Raw genomic sequence first — 13574 nt, 5'->3', positions numbered from 1 at the left:
GTGCGTGTATGTGCGCTACGCTGAAAAAGCATGTGAGCGGCAAGGAATGTTTGCTAGACAATAGGAGACGCTTCCCCATTTGTCTCCATCTGTCTGGCGTCTCTGCTGTCGTACAGATACAAAACCCCCATCTTCATTTGCTGGCTCTGACACCGGCAGCTCATCAGACGCGGCCAATCAGAGCCTAAAAGCTTATCAGCAATGTCAATGATAAACACAGAGGACACACTCTGGCACAGCACACAAACATGCCCCAAGGTAACCGACTGAGAACAAATATACGGCTAAAACCTAGGCCTAAAATGAACAATTATATAGCCGAAACCTAATTTGAACTGCTTCAACTAATTTCAACTTCAGCGTAAAGGAAAACTTGGACCCGCGCTCCAAAAATTAGTGTCAGTTTCAGGGTTTTTTTGGCTTTTTTTTCCCCCACCCAATGCCAAGATAAACTAGTAGCCCTTGGTAAGATTAAACAAAACTTAAATCAATACATGTATGGAAAGAATCTGTGATTTTTCTTTCTTGTCAACATGTAAATCTGCTTTCTACATATTTCAGGTGAGAGAAGAGTAAAATCCGACTTTGAGAGAGATAAAGAGAAACACAAGTAAACCTGAACTGTAAAATAATCACGAAATTATATTATATTACATTAACACATACACAACTAATACTGTATTCATTTAGGTGCAGCAGGAGGGGGACAGATGACTGCACTGCTATGTATGCTGATGGCTCACACAACCTTATGCACCATCTACTTTCTGCAGCACACGTGTACACACCCCATCTATCCTCCTGACTCTTGGATAATGGACAAATTGCAGTGGAGTGATACTTTTGGGTGAGTTACAGAGCCAGAGGCATCAGTCTTTAGGAAAGTCTGAGAAGACTCCTCATACGTATGCTCTGCTGCTCCCTGCTGCCTGCTCAGGTAACTGCAGGCATTACAATCAAAACTCCCTGTTCGCCTTGACAATCTGTCGACAAGACAGCCCACATATAAGGTGTGAAATTTAAAAAAGAAACCAAACAAACGCTTTGGCCCGTCAACCTTTTGTTCCAGAAATTACTCCTGCACAGAGCTAAAAATGAGAACGCCTCCTCTCCTCAGCTTCCAAGCCCTGCAAAATTCACCACAACAAAACACACACTGGAGGTGGGGGTAGCCATACTAACATTAACGGGCTGACTGCCAACAGATGTTGCTCTGTAGTCAAGGTGAAAAATGGAAATTAGTTATAGCATCTCGAATGAAATTCAGTTAGTGTTTCACTGTGTTATCTCAAGAAACCAGTTATTACAGCTCTTATATTAATCTATATTTTATCAGAAGTAAGATTGTTAAACATACAAATAATTACAAACACATTCTCTCAACATCTGTTTCATGTAGTTACATTTGTGCCGTTTATGATTTCTGATGAAACAGAGGACTCCAGAGACATAAAACACAACTTCTGTGTTAATGTCCAGCATCGGCGTAAAGGATGATTTTACTTTCGTCCTTTATCACAACCGTGAAAGAACCACCGAACTTTTTTCTGTTTCCCTCCATTATTATTTTCAGCTCAGCTCAGTTCAGCAGACAAGGTCACCGCCGCGGGATCTGGATGGGTCCTGTTGGAAAAACCGAACGTCGCAACCTCAATTCTGGACTGTCAGCTCTCTCGACAAGCGGCGTTTCACTGCGGCGCTCCCTTCGCGCTGTGGTGACCCTGACCAATCACACGCTGTGGTGAGAATTCTCTCATGTCTTGCCTCACATCATGGGGCAGATGCATGGAGGAAAACAACAGTTACACTATGGAGGATCTAATAAGTGACGTGAAAGTTGGCTCTTGTTTATCTTCTTTCGATGCTCTTCCTACTGTTTTCATGTGTGTGTCTACATGTGTGTGTGTCCCTGGGTTCGGCAAGTGTTAATAATCCAATTTCCCAAGTCGGTCACTTCCAGTTTGTTTTTGGGGCAGGGTTCGCCTCGAGTCTGTCACTCAGTACTGTGTTTGTCGATGGGCTCTCTCTGGGGTGGCTGTGATGATGCAAGTGGACCAGTTTTAGTTCAAGTGATGACAATTGACGGCTTTAGGAAGTTGCAATCTCTCCCCCTAGGTGGCGCCATCCCTTCTGCTGCGTCTCCAGAGGAGGCAGAAACTCTGCAACATAGATAAGACGATTCAGAATAGGAGGAAGTTTGAAGACGGTGTGAATTAATTACTGCACAGTCCCCGTGCAGCATCCTGAAGGCCTCTTATCTGAATGTCCTCAGCTTTCTCAGGCCTCAGCTGTCTGTTATCCTCCTGCCTTTGTGGTCTCTTGTCCATATTTCATTACATTTCACGTAAACTTTTACCATAATGCACAAAAATAAAAGCATGCATTAAATCTTATCCCTGCCCTTGACATTTTAACTTCTGTCATATTGGATTCCTTTGTTTTTTGCATAATTCATGCCGCCTGATGTGTGCCATCAATCAAAACATAACTCTGTACCAGATCTGAATGCAAATTTCTTTATGATTTGCCTCTGATCAAATTGGAGGCTCTAATCTTTCAGTGATGCCGTTTATCTCTTTGAATTGAGGGCAAAAAGGAGCACAAACAAACGCTTGCTGCTTACCGTTGTTGCTGCAGTTTTTGTTGTCTTTATCAGACGCTTCTTCCTCAACCTGAGAGCAAAGAAATCAATACACCAGAAATATAAGACTAATCATTTTAAAGCAAAGACTAAAGAAAGGCTCCTGGATTTAAATAGAATACAAGAACAGGCTATGTTTAGAAAACCGAAGCTGGCATAGAGTTGCATGCTTCCCAGAATGAAAGAGGAAAGGAGTGGTTCTTACCTGTTTCCTCCACTTCAGCTCACAAAAGATCCGCTCAAAGCACTCGTGCATGTAGTTGAACTGGGAGGAAAAAGTAGACGTTATTGTAATCCAGGCTTCTAATACACCACAATTAGGAGAGTCACTGTGTAAAAGTCATGTTTCTGTTTACTTTTCCTGCTTCTCATTACTAAAGATTTTATTACACGTGAAGGAAAGTGGGTTGATTAATAAATCGGGGGTTTTCCTATTTATTAAGCGTTTGTTCCCATCAAGGTGTGTCACTCTAAAAGCTTCTAACACAACAAAAAAAACCAGAGAATGGCACACTTGAGTGTACACTTACATACGGAGTGAAGATCTTGACCCAGCGAGGTTTCTTTTCTCCTCTGGCATACTCAAAGCAGAAAGCCATCCCCTCCTCGTCCGTGTCCCAGCGCTGCATCTCCCCCCACTCAAAAGCTATTACCTGGTTCTGAGAGAGAAACAAGAGATGATAGAAGTTAAGCTCCATGCACAGAAATCTATACAGTGGTCCCTCGTTTATCGCGGGAGTTGCGTTCTAAAAATAACCCGCAATAAGTGAAATCCGCGAAGTAGCCAACTTTATTTTTTACAATAATTATAGATGCTTTAAGGCTGTAAAAAAAACCCACTACACACTTTATACACTTTTCTCAGACAGGCATGAACATGTTCACATTTCTATCTCTTGTTTAAACACTCTCAAAGTTCAAACCTTGCAGTATTATAGAATGAAACCAAAGGCACCCGAAGGTGACAACATTTCGTCCACAGTGTTGCGTTTGTTGGGGAGAAAACTTACAAACATACAGTACAACACTTCAGAGTCACACTGCTAGCGATCGAAGATGTATGTAAATTTGACATTCTGTACTGTGCAGGAGATACGGCACGAGATTGACTGACAATGCTCTACAGCCAATCAGGACGCAGAACACAATGCGCTGTAAAAAAACAAACAAACAAAAAAAAACAAAGCATGCAAAATTGCACCAAAAAAAATCTGCGAAACAGCGAGGCCGCAAAAGGTGAACCGCGTAATAGCGAGGGAGCACTGCATTGACGTTTAGCTTAAAAATATAAAACTTCATCTATTTAAATGCTCACCTCCAGCGTGCCGTCCTCAGTGCAAGCATGCAACTTGAAGTGATTGATGCTGATCGCTGTGATGACGTGGCCCTTCCTTCTGGAGTCACAAGAGCAGTGGGGGAAGACCACCTCGTTGTAGCCCTCGCATGTCCGCAATAGACTCAGGTACTACGGTATTATAGAGGAAAAGTAACAGTCAATTTTATTTTCCTCCACAGAACACACTAAGGAAAGAAGTTAACTTATGAGAAATCTCATTACTGATGTGACAATGCTGTTTTTTTTATTGTTAACACATTTGAGCTGACGGTCTCAGAAGAGCTTGCAGTTTGAGCTGTGAAGACTGACTCACAATGTGGATGAACTATAACACTGCACTCACGTCCACGTGTCTCTGTCATACAAACACGGCTGTAGATCCAAGTAAAGTATATGTAATTTTTCTGCTTTTTTATTTCGTTTTAAGTTTAGAAAACCATGCTGAATACTTCCTAACATTTGGAGCTATTAGATTGCTTGTCGACACGTGAATGAACAAATAAATGAACCTTTTTCCTTCTAAGGCTGACATTCAAAGCCTCAGAAATGCTGCGTGAAAGCAGTAACATAGCTGCGAATGTCATCCAAATTTACACACATGCCACTTTCAGTTAATGTTCAACAAATATTCAAATACACCCAATTCCTTTATCTCTCTTTACACCACAGAGGGAAGAATTATGAAGTGTGAAAGGCTTCTGAAACTGTCCATTTTTATTTGGTAGTGTTTTGGTGATAGCGCTGGTCAGCAGGCACAAAGTGTACTTATTCCAATCCCCTTCCTGAACAAAGACTGGTCTGTGGTACTGACCGTGGCCATCTTGCGCTGCTCTGCCAGTTTCTGCAGCTGGTAGGATTTGTCCTCTGTTTTTATGAATCCCTTCTTCACATCATCCAGTGCCTACACGAACAGGGAGAGGGGATGAGGAGATACAACATTTATCATTTAAGGTCATAAAATATAAACACATATATACATTAAGGCCATTCATGATGAAGGCATTCTCCCTTGTGTGAGAAAATTCAAACAATGACCGTAAAAATTACGTATGTGCATTTTTAGGCAGTCACAATGCATTTCTATATATTTTATTGAATGACTTTCAGCCTTCTAGCCCATAACTTTAATGCTTTGGTTCACTCTCGTCTCACAGCGTCATTTCTGGCTGCAGCAGGCAGCTGTGCACCAACTGTTCAGCCTCTCTCTCAGCTGTCTTCTGAGAGCGTGAGAATATTAGAGTTATATTTGCCAGGTACAAATAAATGAAAGTGTACTTCATAACTGTGTGTGTAAAAAACAGCTTTTCACTGATATAACAATCTTTACCAGCTTAGTGGGTGATATGTCACCATTGTGTGCCCAGCTTTGCCCCCTTGGACAAACCCCACAAAAGTCATGGAGTTATTGCAGGTTCGCACACACTGGTGTGATTCTTTTTCATGAGGCACGCTTTAATGGGTCACTGCTGAACTTTGCATGCTTATCATGCTTCAGCTAGTGACCTTTACTGGTCAGTGGACAGCCTGTAGGTGGGTACTGAAGCTAATTTTAGTGAATTTAAATGAGGAGTATTTTTCTCAAGTTCACCTCTTCTACTTGAAAAACTGGAGGTTTTTGTGGATGTATTTGCATGAAAACTGACCCGAGGTGGGGCTTTGACCAGCTGAGAAATTATTAACTTTGGGTGTCGACCCAGATCTGGATCCAGACATTTTAATAACATTGTAAGACAAGGCAAAAATGGACATTTCACATCGTATCTACATAAACGCATATTTAGCTGAAAGAAGAAGAACCTGGGGATCATCTTGATGTCCTCGGGAAAAGGAAAAAAGACAGAGACTCTATTCACCCATCTTGTGAAGGGAATTTTTCAGCCTCGGAAGAAGTATGATATCTCCAAGCGCTCTTTTATTAGGGTGACATTATAGGTAAAGGCTTCTGTTATAGTCTGTGTCCAGAATTATAACAGAAAATACTCCTAAGCTAGAAATAATTCAGTCATCACAAAGTGAGAAAGCAGCTAGCAGGTGCCACAGTAGCTCACCTGGTTGAGCAAGTGACCTTTATGCTAAAGGCTGCAGCAGGGATCCAGGCTCAAGTCTGGCCCTGAACATTCCCTGCATGTCAGGACTGATCCAGGGATCTTTTGCTCGTTAGGCCAATGTGTAAACCACTACACTACGGAGCCACTGAGACCAGTATGATCAGTTTAGTGTAAATCAGCAGTGTAATTGACCAACTTTCCCTCAATATGTTTAAGCATTTTCAGCTCAGAAGAATAAACTCTGAATCAAATCACTGTGTTCAGCTCCCCGAAATCCACGGCAAGAGGAATCCAATTACTGTTATTACCTGGTGAAAGCAGTAGTGCAGTGCCAGCGGATTGTCTCTGAGCAACTCCTCCTCCTGGAAGCTGAACAACCATTTGCGGAGTGCTAAGCAGGTCCCCGGGACGGCCGACGTGTAGTTCTGCACATATAGCTTGTGGGGAAACTCGTTAGGCGCCAGCTTCCGCACTGCAACAAAAACCGAGTAGAAGGAGAAGGGTGATGAACAGGGATTGTTACTTAAAAAAAACCCCCAACATACTAGTAACCTATACCAAAATACCTGCCCTTGCTGCCCATGATTACTCATATACCCAGAGGCCCAGTGATTTAAATTCAGAGGGTTTTATTTATTTTTAGTGGTCATGTCATAAACCCCCGAAACAGGATGTGCAAATTAAACAGGAGAGAATGTGAAAAAAAGGTCAGACATCTTTCCGTGTGAAGTGCAACAAACACACGTGCAGCTCTTACCAAAGGAGTTGTTGATAACTTCAAACAGAGCAAAGTAGCTCGCCATAATACTGTCCATCCCAACCTTCATCACTAATGCCTACAGAAGATCAACACAACATCAGTTAGTTGTGGGAAAAAAAACACTGATGGAAAATATTGTACAATATAGCTGTACAACTGGGAGTGGTCTTACCTGATACACCTGGTCTGTGGTACTGTTCTTACGGACTCTGACGGAGATGGTGGTCTTGTCTGGTAGGGCTATCCGCAGTTCTACATCTGACACGCCGTTGTAGTTCTGTACAGTGAAGCCAAACAGAATGAGAACAGCTGTAGAGCTGTGTTTACCCCAGTGGATTAATGAGGCTTTGTACGTGCTTGTTTGAATATGCAAGCCTTTGTTTGTTCTAAGTTACCACTAAGTACTTGTGGATTAAAAAACACAAACAAAAAACCAACAAGCCATAGCCAAACAAGACTTACAATCTGCAAGAAGTCTTAATCCCCCAAATTGCGCTTCTTTAAATGTGGGATTACATCAGTGCATTGGTATTTGTTTTGCTGCTGCACTTCCTTAAAACACCAGCAAGGTAACCAATTTCCAGCCTGCGTCACTGGCACAGCTCTCAACTAAGCTCCCTTTAACCAGTGAAAGCTAAATGATACTAAATGATTCTCAAAATGGGCCAGAACAGTTTAAATACAGCTTAAGAGACTTGGAGTCAGATCCAATGCTGAAACCCCCCCCTTCCATTTTTGAGTTTGAATTCCTATAATTATGGAATACAAACAATAACATCTTCGGAAATTAAATCTAACTAAGATAGTACATATCTGATAATATAATATAATATAATAAACAAAAAATGGACTGTTGAGCACTGTGCCAATTCAGAAAGTCACAAGTCCTAACAGTTTGGTAGGAAAAGAAAGTTCAACCCACAATATTTCAACACCCAGAATAAAAAGTCGCCTTGCTACAACAATAATGCACGAGATGCATACCTCATCTGATTCTGAGAGAAACTCCTGCATGATGTCACTCTCCCCAATCACCCGCACAGAGCACACTAGAGACGAATAGGAAGGGAAAAGAAAAATGGCGAGCAATATATTAAATCAAGGTAAATGAAATAAACAAAGGGCAGCTAAATAACACTATGAGTGTTTAGATTTACTGTGTAATTTAGAAAACTAATAACAGTGGGTGCATGGTGTATTTTCCATCCTAACTACATATTCAATATTTAAATACATTTAATTCTTCTGGGACAGAAGAGCTAGTGATCTGTCCAAATCATCTTACCTCGCTCGAGATATTCCTCCAAGCCTCTACGTCGTGCATCCAGCTGCTGTTCCGATAGGGAGAAGGGCCATTTACCAGGAATCTTTGGGAAGTTGAAGTTGGAGAATTCCCTTTTCAGGTTCTGGTGCAGGATGGCAAACTCACGATAGCGTTTTGAACACAGCTGCCTCCCTGACATATACACATTGTATACCTAGATGCATTAAAAAAAAAAAAAAACATGAAGCAACTTTAGAGAAGACCGAGAGAAGGAAATGATTGCATCAGAGGGTTAAAAGTTTTCTTTCTACCACAGCATTAAAAAACATGTTTAGAGCAACCACAGGAAGCCGTTTCTTCTGTTTTGTTTTTTTCAAGAAAGAATTTAAGGTAACAGTGTTGCCTCTACAGCTGCCTCGGGAGGACGGACCACCTCCTGAGGTGAGATGGGTTGAAAGATCTTTAAGAACTGTCTTTAGATCGAACGCTTAAGCTCAAACATGTTATTCCACTTAAAACTGAAGACGGACAGGTCCAAAAGTATTTTAAAAATCAGGCAAACACACACACTCATGGCTGCCCTCTCCACCCTTCCAGAGAAGCCCAGTCCCAGGCGGAAACATGTCAACTGTCAAATCAGCACTTACCACAAACCTCTCGGAGTGCTGTTCTACGTGCTTGTATGTGGGAATAGAAATGGGCACGGCCTGCTTGTCACTGTAGTCGTAGTTGGGCTGGACTTCCTCTCCTCCTTCCAAACCGTCAGCCTCCTGAGGTGGAACAGACAGCACAGCCAGAACCAGCTCCTTCTCCCCAGCACGGATCAGGTCCACCACCTGCTTATGAGTTGCACCTTCCACGTTCACGCCATTACTAGAAAAAAGAGAGAAAGAGGGCAGGAGAAACATGAGGCAAAGGGGAGGAACAAGCAGCTCTGACTTGTTCTCACACATTCAGACTATATTTGAATTGGAAGTTCATTCAACTCTCTACAAAAAAGGGAATGACGGATACAATTCAAAGCATTTAAAAATACCTCTGGAGAGATATTAAACTCTCTCCAGATTCCAATTCTATACATTAAATCAATGCATCTTCCAAAAGAAAAAAAAAAGGATCTGTCACTATTATAAGCAGTTAAATTTAAAGCTAGACTGGTACAAAACAAACTTTAAAAAAAGCTTTGACCGAAGGGATTTGGAATGTGAGAAACGACCACACTGATAGATAAACTGCACTTGGTGCGGGCTGGTTATGTCGCAGCTGATAACTGATGCACTTAATGCAGTCACTACTGCTACAGATCAATGCAGCTGGGATTACAGTAACACAGTATAATCTATACATCATTCGAATAAAACTGGTACTCTTTTAGCTGCTAATGTACACACTGTCCTAACATACTGTCTGGTAATATTAGCCCATTGTTCCCCATTTACTAACACAAGGCTGTGAGGTTTAAGCAATTAGGTTGGCTCCCATGTCCTTTTTCTCCTGGTGCCTTTTTGACTTCGCTGAGAGCAGATGGCACAAGCATCAGGTGTCTTTGCTAATCTTCCAATGAGAAACTGTGGGACAGACACTGAAAAGGAGGGGGCGAGGAAAAGTGTAGGCGTAGGCCTGCCCATTGATTGCCATGTTAGACGTAGCATTTATCTGTGTAGTGTCACTGACTTAAAATAGGAAGTTAAACATACAGAAAAAGAAGGGGTGGACATAATAGTTAACAGAAGAAGATTTGGAGTGGGGTGATGGGGGGAGCTAATCTGAGTTGTTTGAGTGAAAAGCCAAATTAAGGGTGGGACAGAACCAAAAGGGTGAAACCGTCGTCATGACTACAATGTAAATTTGGCTAAGGCAGAAATAAAACAGTATTAATACTTTTAATTGCTTAGTGAAACTGTTTGATGAAATATTACTCAGAGCTTAAAATAATACTAACAATAATAAAGAAATAATAATATAAAATAATTATATGCGAGCAGATATGTGTGTCTTGCAGGCTTTTACTGTTATTAATTATATTTTTTATCAGCCATTCCACTTGTTACTCTTTACTGTAAAATAAAGTCGCTGGTGAAAACTGATAAAAGCTCACTGATTAACAGTCAACTGATCCCCTAATTTGGCAGCTGGGAGGCACAGTGGTTTACACTCTGAGTACAGAGTCATGGGTTCAAACCCGTGGGGAGTTTTCATGTTCTGCCCATGATTCTGTGGGTTTTTCCCCAGCTGCTCTGGTTTCTCCCACCTCAGAAAACCGTACCAGGTTAACGGTGCTTATGTGGGCCCAGGATGCTCTCGCAAAAGAGGTTGTCGATCACTAGTTTCACTTCCTGGTTATATAATGTTTTACAAGTTGAACTTTACTGAACACAGCATTATCTTCTAAAAACACACACAAGGGCGAAGCAAGGTCATTTTTATTTGTTTCCCCTTTTTCTTGTCTTTTAAGGAAATCATGAAAAAAAACCAACTATGCTCACTCAGGCAGTAGTGATACACTCAGACAAGAAACACCACCTGAGCTGCTTACTGTAAATAAAGTACATTGCTGGCTTTCTTTGTTTGCTAAGTAAAATGCTGACAACTAACATATTTAACCGGCTGAAGTCCAGTTATGAGGCTTTTTTTTTTTTTTGCAAAATGGTCAAACGGGTTAACAGGTCACATGATAAGTATTGCCGCTACCATATGACAGCAGAAAGAACTAATGAGTAAAAAAAAGCAAAAAAAACCAACGGAAAACAACATGCTGATGCCTCAGCATATGGAAGTGAGAGCAGTGTTCCTTCTTTACCGTTTCTGTTCTTCCTTTTTCTAAGTCAGCTTTATTGCTCCACTGTCAAGTGACATCAACACTACTCACACTAACTAAACACTGATTTTAAACGTAAGCAAAAAAGTTTGTAAGAACTGCTCTATTACCATTAACACTTCAGGTTTTACTGAAGGCCAGGGCTTTACATTCCTGCTTGTAGATTTGTTCACTTGGCTGACATTATTACAGGTTCTGTGTATGGACACATTTCCTGTTACATTTAAATGCCAGCTATGACTCAAAGGGAAGCAGTGTTTCACCGAACGCTGATAAATGGAAAGAGACTTGAAAGCAGACTTGACGAATGCTGGCACGATAGATAACATAAAAGCACTTCTAAAATGATCTCTTCACGTATATCAAACCCACTCACGGTTACATATAGCGATAGAACAAAAGCAAACCCTAAAAATCAATAGAAAGCACCTCAAACTTCCCATGTAAACAGCACGGCTGGTGCGAATGCTAGCTAGTGAAAGCAAGTAAGACCACACACTCCTGTCATATGATGCTGAATTTGAGTGACAACACTGCCATCCTCGGTCATTTCACAGGCTAAGAACACATATCAACACTATTATGCATATGACAACGCAGTGGAAAGTGGACTGTCGTCTAAATGTCGTCCTACATCTCCCGCTGGAGCTGACACTGAGCAAGGAGCTAGCCAAACACATTAGCTACCTGGCTCGCTAGCGAGCTACAGCTAATCAACATGCACAGGCTGTTGTCCAACTTATGTAAGCTGGTTAGCTTTCTAGTTATCTCACCGGACCTACAGCCTTAAATATTTACTCAGGTCAAAACGCTCCAAAGCTGAATAATTAATAAACTAGTGAGTTACTTTAATGGCAACAAGAAGCAAACGTCGAAGACGGAATAACACATGCTTGAAACTGGATCCACACAGGCTAAACTGGGTAGCTAGCTCCAATTGCTAACTCCGCGTCCTAACTGGAAGGGACAGAAGCTGACTTACACCTCCAGGATCCTGTCACCCTTCACTATCCCGGCTCGGTCCGCAGCACCTCCGGGTAAAACAGCGCTGACATGCTGAAGAGGGGCGTACAGCTCCCCGTTGATGCTCCGAAGCTGTCCTCCTTCGCTCACTTGACCGCGGACATTAAACCCGTAGCCGGACTCCGACTTGACGATCCTGACCATCCGCGGTCCCGATGTGACCATTGCTGCGCCGTGGCCCGCGGTGCCAGCCGACGAACCGACAACCGGACCGTTACGGGATGCCGAAGGGAGAACGGGCCGAGTTTCATCGCCTCCTACATCCGCCATCTTATTCACAGGCACTACCCCTCTCCAAATCGGTGTCTTCCAGCAAATTCAAAACAACACTCGGGCTCCGATCCTCTCTGTGAGGTTAGCTCCACAGACCGACTCTGTTGGTGATAACCCGCCCCCTGGCAGCGTCACGGGACACGGCCATGCAACGTGACCTGCCGGAGGCGTCACCGAAAGTGTGTTGTTTACTCTCGTTTCCATTCAACGCATTGAATGAAACAATGTCGTTGTTGATTAAAACGCATTCTTAATCCCTTTATTTTCTACTAAACCCTTTCTGTTTTATCTTAACAGACAAAGAGTGCCAGTGATTGCATTTAAATGATGCTGCAAACTTTACAAACGGCAGGAGTTAAAGGATGAGAGGCACTGGACCCAACCACTATTGAGAAATATAAATGTATTTTTTTCCCACAACTTTAGTTATGATTCTACAGAGGAATCCAGAAATAAAGACATTATAATTATAAATACGTACAGCATTTTATCAGACATGTACACATATAGTGCTGTAAAAATATTTAGCTTTTTTCTGATTTCTTCTATTATTTTAATATTACAGATAACCTCGAGTAGACACAAAATGCAAGTTTTAAATAATCATTTCATTTATTACCAGAAAAAATAAACACACCTACCTTACCCTGCACTCACCCCCTAAACCTAATAACTGGTTTTGCCACCCTTGGTAGCAAGAACTGCAATTCAATACTTTTGTGAGTCTTTCACAAAAGCATTGGATTGGAGTCCAATCTGTCCACTCTTCTTTGCAGAAATGTTTTTATTCACCCACATTGGAGGGTTTGTGAGCTTAAACGACCCGTTTAAAGCCATGCCAAAGCATCTCAAATGGTTTTAAGTCGAGACTTTGACTAGGCCACTCCAAAATCTTTTGTCCTTTTTGAGCCATTCAGAGCTGAACTTGTTGGTGTGTTTTATGCTTGTCCTGCTGCAACACCCAGCTGCACTTCAGAGCATGATCTGATGGCTGGACATTCTCCCTCAGGATTTACTGGTAGTGAGCAGAATTCATTGCATCAGTTACAGCAAATCGTCCAGGTCCTGAAGCAGCAAATCACCCCAGACTGCCATGCTACCACCACCATGTTTGACTGCTTTGACTGATATTCTTTTTATTAAATGCTGTTGTAGCTTTACACCAGATGTAATGAGTCCTAGTATCACTGTGGTTCACCAGAGTCCCAAAGCCTTAGAAATGTCTTTGTGATCCTTTGCAGACTGATGGATGTTTATTACTTTTTTCCTCTGGTGTTCTTGCTACCGAGGGTGGTAAAACAAAGGCCCACGACTTTATCACATAGGACCAGGTTTGTTTAATCTTTCCCCTTAATAAATAAAATCATCATTTAAAAACTGCATTTTGTATTTACTCGGGTTATCTTTGTCT

The 13574-nt window shown here is 41.8% G+C and overlaps 1 protein-coding gene across 1 annotated transcript; it reads right to left on the bottom strand.

Moving 5' to 3' along the window:
- Window positions 1-135: 135 nt before the first annotated feature.
- snx27a (sorting nexin 27a) lies at window positions 136-12268 on the bottom strand. Its single transcript, XM_005927613.3, has 13 exons — window positions 11850-12268; window positions 8697-8922; window positions 8071-8263; window positions 7770-7834; window positions 6958-7062; window positions 6783-6861; window positions 6334-6497; window positions 4789-4878; window positions 3957-4106; window positions 3172-3300; window positions 2847-2906; window positions 2624-2672; window positions 136-2159 (listed from the first exon to the last, which is right to left on the bottom strand). Exons 1-13 carry the CDS (start codon window positions 12158-12160, stop codon window positions 2089-2091), a joined length of 1692 nt encoding a protein of 563 aa, XP_005927675.1. The 5' UTR covers window positions 12161-12268; the 3' UTR covers window positions 136-2088.
- Window positions 12269-13574: the final 1306 nt, after the last annotated feature.

The sequence above is a fragment of the Haplochromis burtoni genome, unplaced genomic scaffold (genome assembly GCF_018398535.1).
Source record: "Haplochromis burtoni strain Fernald_Lab_line unplaced genomic scaffold, NCSU_Asbu1 Contig_90, whole genome shotgun sequence".
NCBI classification, from domain to species: domain Eukaryota; kingdom Metazoa; phylum Chordata; class Actinopteri; order Cichliformes; family Cichlidae; genus Haplochromis; species Haplochromis burtoni.
Note: the sequence above shows the minus strand (reverse complement) of the source record. Positions and strands in the feature narration are given on the sequence as shown.